At 40.4% G+C, this 18712-nt stretch overlaps 1 protein-coding gene across 8 annotated transcripts in view; it reads right to left on the bottom strand.

The window, feature by feature from the left end:
- STOX2 (storkhead box 2) overlaps positions 1-18712 on the bottom strand; it is a 140534-nt gene that overhangs the window by 7772 nt on the left and 114050 nt on the right. For 4 of the 8 annotated variants that reach the window (XM_077302299.1, XM_077302301.1, XM_077302302.1 and 1 more), the window contains exons 3-4: positions 14638-16903; positions 1176-8787 (exon numbers count right to left, since the gene is read on the bottom strand). In XM_077302299.1, the coding sequence (XP_077158414.1) occupies positions 8592-8787; positions 14638-16903 (2462 nt within the window). In that variant the 3' untranslated portion in view covers positions 1176-8591. Of the gene's footprint in view, positions 1-1175; positions 8788-14637; positions 16904-18712 lie in introns of those variants that run through there. The other 4 variants (XR_013225187.1, XR_013225188.1, XM_077302297.1 and 1 more) reach the window with 2 other exon arrangements.

Raw genomic sequence — 18712 nt, forward strand, 5'->3', positions numbered from 1 at the left:
TGAGTACATAATTTTCAGTCTCAACCTAGGATTTCCATTTTTCTCATTAATAAAAGCAGACAGCCAAGTAGTCAACACACCAGAAAGCAAGCTAGCCAGATGTCTTCACAATGGGAGATGTTAGAAAAGCAAAAACAAAACAAAACATTCCTCAAGACTCTCAGCTACAGGTAGCAACAAATCCAGTCTCTATAAACCAGAAAGGTTTTCAAGGTTAGACCCGATTATTACAGAATTACAGAAATTCTGAGAAAGGAATAGTGTATGAGCATAACAGACAGGAAGAAAGGAACTTGTCCACAGGTGAATTTACACAATGGAGGGAGTGAAAGAGAGAGATGCTGGTGAAAATCAAGAGGAGACTTGGGGGCCAGTCTAATGCATGACAATTCCCCTGGAAAAGATGCCTTGCCAAAGCCAGAGTAGCAGTTTGCATGGAACAGGCCAGGACTGGGAACTGAGAGCGCAGGAGGGTGCTAACTTGTTTTCATTCATTCATAAAAATCTTCTGTAGCTCTGCCTAGGAATGCAGCAAAAGCAATGTTGTAAACAATGCCACCTTGCCAACATCCGGTTAGTTAAAGCCTTCTCTGCTTTTGAAGGAAAGCACTGTAATAATCCTCACATTCATTTTTCCATGCAGTAAGTCACAAGCTTGATTTCTGAGAGATCCTTAATTAAATTCAATTCTAATTAAGGTCACCATGGCTGCTCTTTGGTTTTCCACTGCTACAGTTTTCCTAACTTCTTAAGAGATACTACTAGGGGGAGGGGCCCATGGCTCAGATTCACAACATATGCCGGGGGTGGCCTAAACTGTAGCTCTCCAAATGTCCGCGGACTACTACCATGATAATTGTGGTCCACGGACATCTGGAGTGTCACGGATTGTCGTCGTCCCCGTCATATGCCGTGCATGTTCTGTTCAAAGAACTTTGGTAGTAAAGACTGGGGAACTCTTCTGTTAGTTGGAGTACCCAAAAATTGGCTGGGTGGCTCAATGGTCAGACTTGGTATAAGACATTTTGATACGGCCAAAAGACATTTTAGTTTCTAACACAGAAAAACATAAACATGAGAAAATGAGTTGAAAACACAGAACATAACCAGCATACAGATTTCCCCCACAGCAGTGCCATTTGCAAAATAAAAGAAAAAGACTGAAAGACATAACATATAACCAAATGTTATTTAATATTTTAAAAAGTAACACAATCCAAAATGGATATTTCACACAACACTACATATACAACATGAACACAATATTACCATATGGAGGGACTTTCAAATATAGACTTACAAAAATCCCTGTCCTTTTTTTCCTTTTAAGTTATTATTCTAAGCATGACAAGTTATCATCATTTACAATATGGTACACTGACACAATAAAAACCATGTCACAAATGTGCTGTTATAAAACAGTAACGTTAAGGGAAGACATTTCATGAACTGTAATTATTTCATATGAAATACTATACAATATAAACAGAACATCCAGCTTGGATGACCTTTACAGCAACCAGAGACCAAGTAATTTAATTTTTTTTTTCAGTGCAAACACATTTATACAAGGCAGTCTTGGTTGCAAAACTCCCTTCTAGCATACAGTAAGTCCCATTTGCATTTATTAACTCATTTAAACCTAATGCAATAGTCACATTCAGTCACTCACAGAAGGTTACCTGCAGAATTATGATCCCTTTAAATGTAACTCTTGTTTGTAAAGAAGTCAACAGCTGTACCAATTACTCTACGGGCCCTATTCAGATTTTTCATGCTCACGGGTGGGTGTCTGATTATACATGTAACCTATACTCACAGTACTATTGTGTACTAGCATCAAGGGGGTGTGTGCGTGTGTGTTTCTCACAGAGAAGTTTGCTTAATATTTAGCAGGGTACCTTTCACATACCATGAAAATGACCCAGAACTACTCTCAAAGGAGGCACTCTGGTGAGTTTGTGACATACTTATGCACCATATATACTTGGCAAGATGCAAGTTTGGCAGGTCCAACAGAAGCTACACGATGGCTCTGTGCTGAACTTGTGTTCTGATCTGCCACCTGCACAACAGCACTTCCCTCCTGCTCTGCTCTCTGACAAACAGAATTAGGCTTGCCTCGCCATTTAAGAAGAAGAGTTGGTTCTTATATGCCACTTTTTCTCTACCAGAAGGAATATCAAAGCGGCTTCCAATTGCCTCTCCCCACAACAGACACCCTGTGAGGTAGGCAAGGCTGAGAGAGCCCTGATCTTACTGCTCAGTCAGAACAGCTTTCTCAGCACTGTGGCGAGCCCAAGGTCACCCAGCTGGTTGCATGTGGAGGAGGAACGGGGAATCAAACCCGGCTCAGCCAGGTTAGAAGTTCGAGCTCCTAACCACTATACCAAGCTGGCTTTAACTGCTATTCTCTATGATTGGTATCCATTTTAATGTATATCCTGTAAAATAGTCATCACCAACATGGCGCCTAGGATATTGTGGCACCCAATGATATGTTTTTGGTGTTTGCTGACAATCTGAATGGAAGAGAAAAAAGTATTGACCCTTTAGGTGGCTCCCTATCAGCTGGCCAATTGCTCAGGTCATCTGAAGCAAAACCAGCATATCCATGTACCCTTGGCTTGGCCACAGACTTTCATATGTCTCTGGCTTGGAAGCCACTTCCTCGGGCCAATCAAGGTACAAACCCTTCCCCCTTCCTTTGGGAAATGAAAACAAAGAGCATCTCTTTCCCAAAGCGAAGAGCCCAGGAGACGTCTTTTTTGCTGGGACTACCCATTTGGAAGCAGTTGCCTCTACAGCAGGAAGGCACCTGGCCTGGAACCTCTGAACATTTTTGTAAATGTCCCAAAATTTTGAGATTGGCCTCATCCCCCATGGCAGCCAATCTGTGATTGTGCCTAGTGCCCTTTTTCAAAACTGCCTCTGTATAGATTATTATTACTTTAAACGTCTTCAAAGTAGCCAATATGGCTCCTGTTTGCATCACAATTGAAAATCCGATAAATGATACAAGCCCCAGTTTGGGTGTGGCTATCCTCATTCTCATGATCATTAGCTGCATGTTGTAGCCTATATGGCATTTGATGTTAAAGTCCTCTTTCTTGCTATGCAAAGCAGCTCTGGTCTGACAATCTTGCAGGGCTTAGTTTAGTGCATAATCTAGCTCTTCTTCCACTACCATTGTAGATCTACAATACCGAATAAGCACCACAGAAACACTTGGGCCTCATTTGGGACTACTTCCATGTCATGCTGATTTTTCTTATAGCATTAGAGACAGAATTTTTTTTTAATTCCAAATATGTGTGAATACTGGCCAAGTTTCTTTAATTCCAGCTAAGTCTGATTCTCTCAACAAAAATGGATGTAGATTTTTGAATGACAGATCACTATCCCATGATAGCTCACTATTTATTGTTAGATCACAGTGCCCAAATGGCTCAACAAAACCCCACAGGGATACCTGCAGACAAAAGCCAGTTATGAGAAAGGAAATTCTGCAGCAACTGATTTTAGCAGTGCTTTCCGAGTCAGTGATGGTCACCTGTTACTGAAAGAGAGGGTGCCAAGCTGCTTAACAAGACGGACGTGTGTGTTTGTGGCTTTTGGGAGTGAAATCAAAACACACATCTGCTAGGGGCCAATTACCTTCACAATTAAAGCTGAGAACACTGTTTTGATGAAGGTATTACTGTTTAATAACAAAGTTCTCTGAAAGAGCAGAAAAGAACAAGCTACAATAGAACCCAGTTTACTGACCTCAACGATACTGTATTTGGAAAAAAACCCTCTGCATTCCCCTCCCACTTTTTTTTTTTTTAGTGTTCTTCAGTACTTGCATGGGCTAGATTGTGGGGGATAAGCTATTTGACACTAATAAAAGACAGGGCAAGGCTCCAAAATGGTGTCATTTGTTTTTTAAACTTAAAGATTAATTTTGAAGAGTTAACAAAGAACTTGTTTAAAATATTAAACAAATCATTGCTGGCCAAAGCAATCTCAAAACTGACACTGGCAAAAGGTACACTGAAGCACAGTCACTTTTAAGTCAAATAAGTGTATCTTGGTGATGGCAAATTTGTGGCACTAACATAGTGGACCAAAACACCATTACTGAAAAGCCCATTCAGTTAGTTTATTTCCAATAACTGCATTTGTGAAGTACTTGAGATCCTCTGGTAAAAGGCATGATATCAGTGCAACCTATTACCACTGTTTCATCAAATGCTCTTACTTCTAAAAGCGATTCATTCACCTTGTCAAAAAGTGAATGTAATTGCCACTATTGCTAGTGATTTACTGAGAGCAAGAATGCTTTTTAACCATGTAGCTGTTTATAAACAGGGCTGTATACACTTGGTACGACCACAACTGCGACACTCAAGTATGGAGCCTGGATCTGGCATGTTATTCAGGATCTCTTGAATCTCTACTTTCACAAGCTTTTCCAAACAGTTACAAATAGATGCATGAGGGATGATCTAAAAATTTTACAATATCACTAAGACCTGGGGTCAAAGGAGTGCAGCTTCAATCCAATGAATTGTTTTGACTACTTCTAAAAGAAGAAATATATATACGTTCAGCTTATAGAACCTAACTCTTATCAGGTAGAACCTGGATTTTTCCTGCAGCAAAATCTGAATTTCACAGATCATTCACAGCCCTGAGTATAATAGGCACAGGTTTAATTTTATCCTATTAAAGGATTCTTCCAAACTGCTCTTTCTTTACTGTTTGTTATTTTTGCAATAATGATGACAGCGTACCTTGGACTGAACAAAACCTTAGCACTATTCCATGTGCATCTGACAAAATTATCCTTGCTGAAGGACAATAGTCATTTATTCTTTTTTAGAATGCTTCTGGAATTAGCTTAACTGCTCCTCTCCTTTCTTCACTGGATGCCTTAAGGACAAACACTCCTATACTTTATCTGGTGATTCTGTTGGTCAAATTATTTCAAAAGTGAAAAAATACGGGCTCTATATTATCTGATCCCCAAGATGCGTGAGCCAATGTGAGTACATCACACCAGTGGTCCATCTGGAGGCAGAAAATCCACAGCTAACCTCTGTTGTGATATGCTGCAATGAACCAAGGCAGAATAGGGCCCAAAGTGTGGAAAATGGAGGCAACAGACCTGGTGTGTCTTCTGCTAAGCCCCAAACCGCCAATCATATTCCATATACTGTATACATTAACAGGCTTCTAAGTTACAACCAACACTTGACTTTCTACCAGGTAGAAATTTCAGAAATAGAAAGTCAAAAGGACAATTTTGACCCCATCCCCTTTCATTCCTCAAAAGGATTCTATGAGCCTTATATGAAATTTCATTACTGCTAAAGCCAAAAGCCAAATGAATACAGTAACAGGAAATCATGGCAATGAAAAATGACTTCATACGCAAGCACCGACACACAAGAGAACGTCACGGTCTTTTCTTCATAAAGTTTTCAGCGTTGCTGTTAACAAATACCCATTTTTAAAAACATGTTGCTGCATTTCATCAAACTGATGGAGGTAGTTATATGTGTAAAAAAAAAAGTTCTTACCATAAAAGTAACATGTTGTATTATAATAATACATATCAAGTGTGCAAAATGCCGACAGATTTGTGTTGACCCTTTAAAGTTGAACACAATATCGAGATTCAACGCATTCTGGTTTTGTAAACCTTTCATTTGATACACTGGAAAGAGGATGATAGGTATTCAACCATGAAAGGCCAAGATCATCATGATTTTATCACAGGGTGATAAAAACACTCAAGCTCCATTCTTGCGGGTATAATTTTTTATATTCTCAAGACAGGCTTTTCTTATATTAAAAAAATGCACAATAAGAATGTTTCTTTTTGCAGTTTCGGTTTATAATTACATTTTCGGAGAGTCACATTAATGTTAATAAAATGCCATAAACATATTATTGGCCAAAAGCCACGCCAACATTAACAGGACCCTTTTAAAGCTTGTCTTTGGGAACCTTCAAATATCACCCAGGGAGAATGTCTTTTTAACATGGAGATGATATCGTCTGCATAACTGCCACATGTATCAATTTCAATAATTTCAACTAAAAGAGCAGAAGGAAGAATGTTTCTCATACATCTTCCCTGTTCACATCTTAATACTGCATTTTATTAGTTTTTGTTTTGCTTTCAGCTATAAATTAAGGTACCATATAAGAAATTTTATTTAGTGAACTGATACATACTATAATTATCAGAGCACATCTCAAACAAAAAAAAATCATGATTAGCTACTGTATAGTGTTATGGCAATTCCCCCTTAAAATAATAGCAACTCTGGAGTCTCTGCCTGTTTTAAATATTCCCAGAGTTACATATGTAAGCAATAAATTTTGTCAGGCAATGCATTTCTGGGTTATTACAACATAGCTTCGAAGGTATTTATAGGCAGGAAGCCAAATGACAAACCAACCAAGCAGCATAATAACCTCCAATCCATGCACTGGGCCGTCTTCACCACTTGTAACAAAGAGAATTTTTACATGATAAGAAAGAATCCTTCTAGACTTGATTTGATTGGTTGTTGTAGATGCAAGTGCTGCAACTCAAAGCTCCACAGGATTCCCAAAGCTCGGTTTGCACATCAGCATAGCCTGTCCAGGACACTTCCCACCATCAAGCATAAGGAAGGCTTGTACAGATCTCCAGTAGGCACAGCTGAGACTGTGCTGTTCTCCAGATTAGAACCCTTCGAGTGGCAATGCCATGACCTGCCCCACTGTAAACTAAAACCAGTTGTGTCCAGTGTTTATAAAGCTATGTCATAAGCACCTGAAAGGTGTTTAAGAATACGAGTGCACCTTCAGAAGACGACACAGAACACAAGAAGCTTGAGCAGGCTATAGGAATGGCTCTCATTACCTGTTGCAAATACTGTCTTTACTGGTACGCTTGGTTATAGCACCTGGGTATCACCAAAAGAGAGAGGAAGTATAAATATCAATGCACATTCAGCAATTTACACTGCTTCTGAACTACTGCTTTTTAAAAAATTTCTTGCATGAATACTATCATTATGATGAAATGAACATCATTTTTTGGAGTATGGGGTTGCATAAATAATGATGAGCCAAATTTGCCCCTTTACACTTCTGAAGCTTACTCTTAGTTTTAAGAGGGCTCTACAATTTCAACAGGAATAGGATTTTAAAAATTACTTTGGATTAGCAATTTCAGGGCACCGGTATAACAAATCTGTGGATACAGAGCTTCTACCAATTTTGTGAGACACACAAAAAAGACGTAAAGTGATGTCTTTTATTGAACTAACCTTTGTTGATGAAAAACTTAGCAAGCTTTTGAGTACATCAATGAAAACTGTTTTATCATCTTGCATTCTTTCAGACTAGAAAAGTAATCTCTCTATACCAGTGATCCTTCTGAACACATTTACTTTCAACTCATATGACTTTAAAAAAACCTAAGTATTTCCATACAATGTTAACTCACAAAGAAATGTAATTCAATAAAAGGCCTGAAGTTTATTAGTCTCTAAACTCTGTTCTCTGATAACCTCTACAGTGTATGCTAGTTTAAACAGCCTAATTTAGGCACTCTAAAAGTTACATAAAATAGAAATATGTCCTTCCATAGAAAGAAATCAACTCTTCAGGCTATTTACTCATCATTTGTATCACAAAGACCTTTCTTCTTCTCCTTTGTTCAAACAAATCATTTCAATATTAATTTGGAGTAACAACTGGAGTGGCGCAGTGAACACCTATTTAAAAAACTACCTTCCTTTGTTACCTCTTCTATCACTTAGTGACACGCTCCAATCAAAGTTAGTTTTCTCCTTCCTCACCTCCCTGCTTGCAGCTAGGGAAAATTAAGAAATAAATTTTAGGCAAGCATAGTATATACTTTTAAAGAAATCAAACAAAGCAAAAATAAACAGCATCTCCATTATTCTCTTGCCCCTTCCTGCATCTTTAAAACATGACCTCTTTTGACTTACATTGGCTATGGATTCTTGCAAGATCATGTCATGAAAACTCACAGTGAAAAATGACAGATGTATAAATAATTCACAGGTAGTGCTGAGGTCTTTCCCTAAGTTTTGTTTGGCATTGTTCCCCCCCCCCCCCCAAAGGTGACTCTTAGCTGTTTACTTTCAATGGAAGGCTCTGTTATAAAGGGAAAGCATCAACTCTATAGTAAAGAGCTTAACCAGTGGTAGGGGACATCACATATCTGTGGCATTTTTAAAATGAAGTTGGCAACTGCATGACATTGAAAATGCAGATTACACTTACAGTGTCGAGACTTTCATATATGTGCTCAGTTACGATTAAGTGAAGCAAAAGTGTACATATTATCCCTACTGCTATTCTGCTGCTACAGAGCCGCAAATGTGAAAAGCAATACCTTGAAATAAAGATTTCTTTGTTGCCCCTAGCCTACTTAGCGGCACAGTTTAAGTAGACGAGAAAAACTGTGCAGTTGAGATGCCTGTTTTTCCCCCCCTTCCCAAAGACGTAAACATTAGTCCCAGTGTCGTAAACTTTACTGTATAGGATGAGACAGAAGATCTGAGGCAGAAGCACTATCAAACACTTGTAACAGAAGCTTGCAGGCAATTAGCAGGTTTCTGCAGTTTTTCAGCTTCACTTGTTGGCGGGTCAGCCGCTGCTCGATAGCTGAACACTGGACCCGCCCCGCCATGCGCAGGACTGAGAGCTGGGTTCTGACGTCGGTTGCTTTCAACGATACTTGAAGTGTTGGAAGCTAAGCTCTCTCGAGTGCTAAAGAGGGAGGGGGGAAAATACACATATAACATACATATACATGTATATATCTATCTGCCTTGCTAGGAGGTAAAAACCATAAGTTATATTTCAAAACAGTGCTATTGCAACAGGACAACCGCAAAGGACAATATATGAAAGGACTGTGCAAGTTCTGCAATTTTATCCCGAGGAAAGTCGGTGCTGGCTGAGAAATTGAGTGTGCTGGGAACTTATCCTTAATTTTTCTTTTTTAATAAAAAAGCAAGTCCCTCACCTTGGTGACTGCAAAGACTAACTTGCAAAGTTTAAGCAATCTTTATGAATGCTCAAAGCCACAGAAGCATTCAGTAATTATCAGTCATCATACTAATTACTCTTAAGAAATTTTCGGTGTTAAAGAATTTTGATCTTGAACAAATGTCAGAATGCTGAAGTTGTCATTTGTCATTCAAGGGGTAGAAACAGTTCAACCTTTGCATTCCCAACTGAGGCACTCAAAACCAGGGCCATTGTGGATCAACTGGGGGAGGCTGCATGACTGAACCAAGTTATGAGAATTACTGTTGCACTGCAGCCCACATGGAGCACTACTAGCATATTTCCCCATGGAAGAATTCAGGGCGCATTTGAAAAGGCTTAAAAAAAAACCCCTTCCAAAATAGAAAAGGCTTGCACTGTAGACACCCATTCCAAAATGTTTATTGGTAACCAGGACCAGATAATGAATTTAGGCATGACCTAAGCATATTTTAGGCAATTAAGTTACCACACCTTTAATTCATATGTATCCATGCTTGTGAACGGAGTCAATAGTGGCAGATGAGGCAATTCTAGTATGGGATGTTAGATACCCTATATGCTACCTAATGGCTATTTGTCTGTAAAAGCCTGCAAGGCTGTCAATAATATGTTTGCATTGCTTTCCTTCGGTTGTTCTGCAATTATTCTTAAGTTCAGATTCACTTTACTGTGCTTCTTCCAAAGTTAGGCCTCCTTCTGCTGAGACTACCACTTTCACCATATAGGATCACCTTACCCTGCCTGCAGTTTCCTGTTCAAAAACCTCCTGTGTTTCAAACATCAAATCCAATGAAATATCTTCTCCCCCCCCCCCACCCCAAAAAAAAGACTGCATCAAAAATAGGACAACTTTCCTTGCCATAACCCGAGGCTCCCTATGAAAAAAACCAATCCCAGAAACTATTTATAATAAATCACTCCAAGGTTTGCAACTTACTCTTGAGTTTTTAAAAACTTTTTATTTGTTTCAGATGGGTGGGCTGGGGGTAGAGTGGATTCATGTTAAGAACTCAAATGGCTGTTCCACAAATGATCTTTGCTGTGGATTCATGTTAAAAATTCAGATGGCTGTTCCACGAATGATCTTTGCTGTGCAGAACACAGGCCATACAAAAGCAGCATGAAGCATAAATTTAATTACAGTATTTGCTGGCGTATAAGACTCCCCCCCTGAAAAACATGCCTCCAAGTGGGGGGGGGGGTCGTCCTATACGCCGGGTGCACTTCAGTTGGGATAGACCTAGCTGCCCATAGTACTGTGATGTAATGTAACAAACTCTGTATTTTGAGTGGAAATGTTGGGGGATCATCTTATACGCCGGCAAATGCGGTAGTTGGGTAACAGGGCAGCGTACAGTTCTCCTGAAACCAACTCATGTGCAGTGCCACAGGGGGGTTCTCTCTTGTAGCGGGATCGTAGCCTTTAAACAGGGGGGGCAGTGGGATTCCCTAAACACATGTTTCTGGAATACCTACACTGAGCCACTGAGAGGCTGAAGCAAGAGAATATTCATATGCTTATCAGCCTGCCACAGTTAGCAAACAGGTTAGGGTAGGATCTGTTCAGAAAGGACCAGTCCTGGAGAATATTTTTAAATCTGTATATACATCAAAGGAAATACCATGCCTTTTCTCAAGAATGGTCTAGGAATTGTGCCGAATGATAAAAGTATCAGAGTCTATCAATGAGAAAAAGAAAGCTTGCTTTAACCTATATCTCCAAGTTTTGGTAAAGATCCATAAGAATAAATGGAAACTCTACCTTTACCTAGGAAAACAGAGGAGTTGGTGTCTAGATATGTTCCCTGACCCCATGGAGGGAATAGCACCATATCACCAACTGAATCAGGACGTTCTTCCTCAGTAGTATGTAACACAATAACTTAAAGAACAAGAGTATTGCTTAGATGTTGCTTAGATGCAACACATTTCTGTAAAGAGCCTTGGCTGACCTGTCCTGAATCTACAGAGAGTCCAGAAGGGTGTTTTTCCAGTTCAGATCAGGAATGACAGTAAGCATGCATTTCTGTGAACATGCAAGGAATACCCTCGCCAATTCAGAAACTTTCACCCTCTGACCTAGTAGCTTTCAACCCATGTGTTAGGACCATCAGGTGGGTTATGGAACCCTAACTTCTGTATCATGATTCCCTAGAGATCCACCTTTCTTTTAATGCAGTTTGAAAGGCCTGCTGTTAGTGCACATGACCAAGGATTCCTGCCTCTCCTTACATGCTGGCTTGAAGGAGAAGCAGGACAGCAAGGTAAGATTGGGAATTGGTGGAGAGGATTCTTTCTAGCACAGGTACAGACATCCACTCCCTTGCTTTCTCTCTCCTCCCTGTCTTAGTGTTGTATAGCAGTTAAGAGTACCAGCATGGTGTAGTGGTTAAGAGCGGTAGACTCTAATTTGGAGAAACGGGTTTGATTTCCCATTCCTCCATATGCAGCCAGCTAGGTGACTTTGGGCCAGTCACAGTTCTCCTAGAGCTGTTCTTGCACAATAGTTTTCTCAGCCCCACCTACCTCACAGGATGTCTGTTGTGGGGAAAGTAAGGGCAAGGTGTTTGTAAGTTGCTTTGGGACTCCATTGGAAAGTTAAAAGTGAGGTATAAAACAACAGCCCTTCTTTCTCTCTTTCTCTACCACTCAATCTGATAACAGTCTACACCAGGAGTAGTCAAACTGCAGCCCTCCAGATGTCCATGGACTACAATTCCCAGAAGCCCCTGCCAGTGAATGCTGGCAGGGGCTTCTGGGAATTGTAGTCCATGGACATCTGGAGGGCCGCAGTTTGACTACCCCTGGTCTACACAAACTTGGCATCTGGAACTCTCCTCCTCACCAATGAGGTAATTTCTTGCTCCTCCTCATCCTATCATGTGAATCTAGCAGTGCATAACACACTGTCACATGATTGCAGCAGGGTGGGTATCATTCTCCTCCCTGGATGATAAAGGAGGCACCCGGGTATAAAACAGCTAAAGAACAATATTCTATTAATTGATAATCTATTAAACCTAAACTGAATTCCTCAGAATTTTAAAATATTGAGTCTAAGACTGATTTTAACATCCTGAAGAAGCAAAAATGTAAATTCTGGAATCAAACATAATTATGACGAATTAGGTAACATGTTACAGTTATTGTTCAAATTCTGATCATTCAGACTCTTATTAGCAACAACAAAATACCCAATTTATGGGGAGCAGTTGAAAGTCACAAAATAGCAGGACACCTTTTAAAGTTCAACAAACTCTTTCTTAGAGTGGATGCTGAAGAAAAATTAGGTGTAGGGTAAGAAGAAAAAGATGCTGCTACCAATGTATTTGTATTTGACTTTGAAAGTCGCATTCCACTGGCAACATTTTTTTTCTCTGAGTTCTCCAGTTTTTGGTTTAAAACTCAGCTTGAGAAAGGATTATGTGAAATTCAAAAGCTATCTCACTATTTCATTACCTTCATTGGGGTCGTCTGCCTCATTCTAGAGGTGTTTCCTTGGAGGTAAGTCCTGCTGACATCATCAATCAATGGATTTTTTTTACTTCGAAACAAACCACACTATGTTCAGTTCATAGTCTGTTTTAGAAGTTTTCTATTTCTGGCGTACAGACTGTGAATCATCAAGAGCACCATTTTGTCTGTATTTTGAAGCATTATAAAAGTCTGCTTGCTACCCTGTTGATATTTCAGTTCCATCTACAGCTTTGAATTTTTCTAATGGACCAGAGCAGTTACCTGCAATTTCTGTTAGTGGAAGACCTACATCTTAATACTGAACTTCCTAGTTTCAAAATACAGATATATTGGTTCTTAGTTTCCATCTTTTTATTCATGCCCCCCCCCCCTACACAGTTTGATATGCTTGACTGGAATCCATGAAAGCAGGACATTGATTTCACTGTGAAAACTGTGGGCCATTCCACACATTGAAAAAAATAGCATTATGCCAGCGTACCTCCAGCCATTCCTCACCTCCCGGCCCTCTCGCTCTCCTCTGCCGCCTTCTCACTCTTCTTGGCACGCCGCATGCCTGCTTGAAATGGCGGAGGAGAAACGAGCTATACATGCAACTCTCCTCTGCCTGTCAATCAAGCCAAGCAGCCAATTACCTTTTCCCTGTTTTAAAGGGACTGTGATGCAAGCTAATTTTTTAAAAGTAAAACTTCTCCGTTGCTATGCCTATGCATCTAATCACAGGTACATAGTGCTTAATGTACTGCTACTCCTTTTGGAATTATGAGCCTTGAAGCTTTAAAAATCTAGTTCCTGATTTTTTGGGAGGGGTAGTTTAGAGAGGCATGCTTTGTGTGTTAACTGGTGGAGAAATTTTTTTTTTGCTCTGCCTGGATGATTTAATGCGTATTCGTTGCTCCAGGCAACAATGTGTAGAAAGAAAGAAAGAAAGAAAGAAAGAAAGAAAGAAAGAAAGAAAGAAAGAAAGAAAGAAAGAAAGAAAGAAAGAAAGAAAGAAAGAAAGAAAGAAAGAAGAGCCCTGTCCCCAGGAAAAGGGAGGCGGGTGCGAGGGTGGGTGCTGGAAGCGGAGATAGCGCTACTTTGCCTCCACACCTTTCCTTACCATGTGTTTGCTTGTTGTTCTCTTGCTCACACTACATGGCTTTAAAATGGAGGATGTAGCTGCCGGTTTGCTGCTGGGACACTGGATGCTGATGATGTCGTATAAAATGCCAAAAAAATGGCATCAGCAAAAAGTAAGCCTTTCACTATATTTTCCAGGTGCTGAATGGCCCTGTAAGTTATTTGTCTTTACAATTTAATATACAATGTGGAACTATTCCTGCCTAATAGATTATTTTATTTATAAATGTCTCTTCCTTGTTAATGAATAACAGACTGTTAGTTTGCTGCGCTCACTTGCTTCTTAACAAAAAATGTCCAGCTACAGATGATTTTTGCCTGTCTAGTTTCTTGTCCATCCCAATGAACACAAATGAAATATGAAAAAAAACACCCTATATTTACTTCAGCCTAAGGTCCACCTCTTATGTGAGTTCACAAGACAGAAAAGACCTTTTGGACTTACAAGAGCTCTTTCTTCATGAAAAAGGTACCATACTGATCATTACATATATGGGGATAGTTGTAGATTTCCTACTAATTTGCAAGCACAATACCTCAATAGTTACAGACTGCATGTACAGAATTCCACACAAGCATAAGCCTTATATAGACAGTCCAGCCAGAGAATCTGTCTTCACACATCTGTAATCAAATGTGTGCTTTTAAAACCTGGCAACATGATAGAGATCATGACACCAAACTGACCTTATGAAAGTATGGTACAAGCTCAATGTCTGGCTATTTAGCAGAATCATAACTTGCATATTCTGTAAATGACTGGCCTTATTTCCAACCGCACAACCGCCCATAAGTACTTAGTTGCTGCCAACTTTGGGGCAGGTAACCAACCAACCAAACACATCAAGATTGCCCCCAGCTGCAGGAAAACAAATGCTATCTTTTTTAAAACTGTAGTAATATGGCCCCACTATAATGTTAGGTTAAAGTATTACAGAGGTTTATAAATGCATTGTATGGTCCTACCGTGGAGAATTGAACCCACTGTCAACAGTGATGCTGCTGCTGTCCATGCTGTCCAGTCTAGCGGAATGTGTGGCCCTCTGGTTGTTGCTGTTTTCAGTTTCCTTTGGAGTGAGGAGGGTGAGATTTTTCTCAAACTTCCTTTGCAGGTCTCTTTCCTTTTCCCGCTCAAGAAGCCACTGCATAGTATCCACGTCATCCCTATTCTTCTCTTCTTCGGCATTTTTGTTTGTCCCTTCGTCAGAATCATCGTCATCAGATACGTTGTAATAATCAAACGAAGCTTCCTGGTTCCCAGCTGACTCTTGTTGTCTCTGTGAAACAGGAATAACTTGTGTAACAGAGGTCACCATTGTTTGTTCAAGTTTGTCACATCTGCTTGGCAATGTGTCTGACGGAGTCTTTTGATGAGGTTTTAGTAGTGGCACACTGGGCTTATGGAAACTGTTCACAGACAGGGTACTGTGGAGAGGCTTAAAGAGTGTGTCTTTGCTAAATATTTCTTTCCTCTTGTCAAGGCTAGTGGATTCTGTGTTGTGATGCTGAACCAGTCGGCCATTTGCAATGACTTCAGGGGCTTGGCTGGTAGCAATTAGCCCACCACTACTGTTTGGCCCTTTAGGCGACTCCTCTTTGTGTACTCCTGGGTCTCTGGCTATGTGTTTTGACTGTCTCTCTGAAGGAGACACTTTTTTAATACTATCAGTCAGAGTCACTGTGTCATGATCATCTTTATTTTTCCCCAAAGGTGATGGAGCAGTAAGTACAGTCTCACTAGACGTGTTACACTGAAAATAATCATCAGTGGCTGATTTTGTTGCACAAGAATTGAGCTCACCATAGGTTGGTAAATTCTCTGCTGACTTGTTTTGTTCCAACAAGCTACAGGGAGTGTCTGCATTGCCACCTGTCTTTTCGGGTTTAACTACCTCTTTGTAGTTTGCAGATGACATCAGAGCCCTTTGATGACTAAGCGACTGTGAAGGCCTTAAGGTGCTATCATCAATGTAGGTTTGGCTAGCTGTTTGGTCATCTTGGCTGCAAGCTTCAGCTATCTCTTCAGGAGTCCCTAAAGAAACAGCACCCAGGGGTCCTTTAGAGTTATCCATTGATCGAGACCGCTCCTTGGCTTTATTAGACCTCTCATTTCTTGATCGTCGGTCCTGCGTATGGCTGTGGCTTCGATGGACCTTAGAATGGGAGCTTCCCCTCGATGGTTCAGGAAAAGGCATCTCAGTTCTTCTTTTGGCTAGTTCACCAGAAACATCCCATTCAGGTGTCATTGGAAAATGAGATTCAAGAACATTAGGACTGCTGTGCATGATAAAGTTGTCCCTTTTGTGTTCTATTATGAAGCAGCCTTCCCGTGGGGACCTAGTGACGGGGTCATAGAAATCATAGTCTCTTTCACCTGGTACATCCAGATGGGAACCCTCTGAAGGATCTCCTTTAGAGACTCGAGTTTTGCTGTGTGACCGAGATTTTCCATGAGACTTTCTATGACTTCTACTTTTTTTACTTCTTGCACTATGGTGAGCTGAACTTCCAGCCTTGCTTCGCTGAGCCTTTTCTTCTTCAAGTTTTTTCATTAGTGCAGTGTGCCTCATAACGTTTTCCACAGTCAAATCTGGGTTAATACGCCTAATAATCTCCATCTCTACCTCCCTAGGTATAGTGGTAGGAGTGTCTTCATCCCTCAAAGGCCATTCCTCAGGAGGAAACTGGGCAGAAAAATTGGCCAGTTGCTTTGTCTTGTCCTTTTTGAAACTTAGACGAAATAATTTTAGCCCAAATTTTTTAGACTGCTTCTCTCCATCTTTAGGCTTTGTAAGTGTCTCGGTTTTATATGAAAAATTTACAGTACTTTTACTTTTTTCAGTGGGTGGCACCTGGCACAGAGAAGGGGGGCAATAGGAGTCCTTGCAGTCTTTTGCCGATTTCCTCTGTAGGGTAGAGGCATGCATACTGTGCATGTCTTCTCTACAACAATGGCAAGAGTCGCAGTGGTTTTTGGGTAACGTTCTGTCCCTGACACAGCCTGAGGTGGAAGGAGTTATAGTTCCTTGCTGTGGAGAGGTACACTGAGACCGGTCAGGTATCCTCTCATCAAGATGGTACCATTTACTGTTAGTTCTTATAAGAGATGGTGTTATAAAATATGTCTGTGGAGTCACAATGAAGTAGCCATCAGGCGTTGGGTATATTTTCCTCTCTCGGACAAGCATGTTTAAGGTATGACGAAGGATTTCTGGGCTTGGAGTTGGAACACCTAAAAAAAAAGTATCTTATGAATGAGTTTTATCATGGAAAAATAAACAGAACTGTCATTTTAAGCCTGCAATGTTAGACTTTGACAAAATTTCAGCGTTAGTGCGCCAGGCAAAGATCTGATGTCAAATGAGATGTACTGTCAAGAGATTTGTGAATGGATTCCTCCCAGGTATTTTAAGAGGATAAACAGCAGCCATTGGGGATAGGAAAGTGGACTATGATCCTTTCCCAGTGCACCATTTTCTCAACCCCACTCAGCTCCCTGGAGCAGCTATTCTCCTGTGAACAGGATATTTGTTCACAGACCTCCCAACAACATGGGTAGTTTTGTCAGCTTGTTTGTCCACTTACTTCTTGTGCTTCAGGTTATTAACTGGAAAAGAGAAAGCATTAGTGAAATGTGAAAACACATTTATAAAATGTTTTTGGTCAACTTTAAAGGACAAAAATCATAGCTTCCAAACACCCAGAAAAACATTGCAGGGTATCTATTAACTCCTCATCATTTCTGGCAAAGTATTTATATTCTAATTATCTGAACATACCCCTTCCTTGAAAATAAAGTTATAGTAGAAAGGGGCAAAGTTCTCCTGTTCTTGCCTTCAAAAATTAGGTTACCTTTTCCTTTTAAAACCTCATTAACTCTAAAACAGTATCTTTTACAGAAACTTCAGTGCAACACAGACATCACATTCCAAGGAAAAGGGTTATTCCATTGTCAGGCAAAAGTTAGGTCTGGTCCATATAAGCAGCAAAATCAGATGGTAAAGAAGACACAGAACAGCCCAGTTACTATCTGATACCAGACAAAATATGCAAGTCACACACTACGGCAATTGCTCTATGGCAGTCTTTCTCAACTTTTTTTACCGTTGAGAAACCCTTGAAACATTATTCAGGCTTTGAGAAACCCCAGAAGTGACATGATCATGCAGAATATAGTTGGGAAGCTTGGCTGCGTATACACCTACCCAGAAGCCCTCCTCTTCCCGTCTCCTCCAGGCCCATCATCGATCATTTTGGGAGGGGTGGATGGGTCGACATGATCATATATGGTCGTATCACCCAATAAATGTTTAACAAATATAATATATATATTAAAATTAATTAACTCCCACCCATTCAGGAAACCCTTCCAGGATTGTCAAGAAATCCCAGAGTTTCACGAAACCCTGGTTGAGAAAACCTGCTCTATGGTTACCAAGTCCCATTCAAGGGAGGATTGTTAACTCTGGAGTAGGAAATTTCTGCAAAGTTGAAGAAGTCTGGGGAGGATGTGCCATAAAGCCACACAGTCCAACTTCCAAACCAACCATTATCTCCAGGGGAACTGGTATCTATCATTTGGAGATCAGTTGTAATTCCAGGATATCTCCAGTCCCTACCTGGAATTTGGCAATGCTAAGGCTAGGTTCTGGTAATCAACTACAAAACCCTTGAACTAGCATACCTGCAGAACTGACTCTCTTGCTCCGCTCCACTATGACAGCTTCACTCATTTGAGCAAAGTCTTCTGAAGGTACTACCTGGAGATGGGCAAAACCAGTGACTGTTCTGTATTCCCTGTGATGGTTTCCCACCATATGCAACAACCTGCCGGAGAAGCTCAGGAAGGCCCCCACACTTCCCACAGAATGTTCAAAACAGGAAAGTTTAAGAGGGCATCCTTACAGGGGTTAGAACTGAAGTACAAGGAAACAACCCAGGAAATTGCTATTATTAGGGAATAAATTGTAGTCTGTTGCAATATATTGTGTTCTATGTTTGCAATCTACTTTCTGTATTAAGACATGTCATAATTTACACA

The sequence above is a fragment of the Paroedura picta genome, chromosome 10 (genome assembly GCF_049243985.1).
Source record: "Paroedura picta isolate Pp20150507F chromosome 10, Ppicta_v3.0, whole genome shotgun sequence".
In the NCBI taxonomy this organism is placed as follows: domain Eukaryota; kingdom Metazoa; phylum Chordata; class Lepidosauria; order Squamata; family Gekkonidae; genus Paroedura; species Paroedura picta.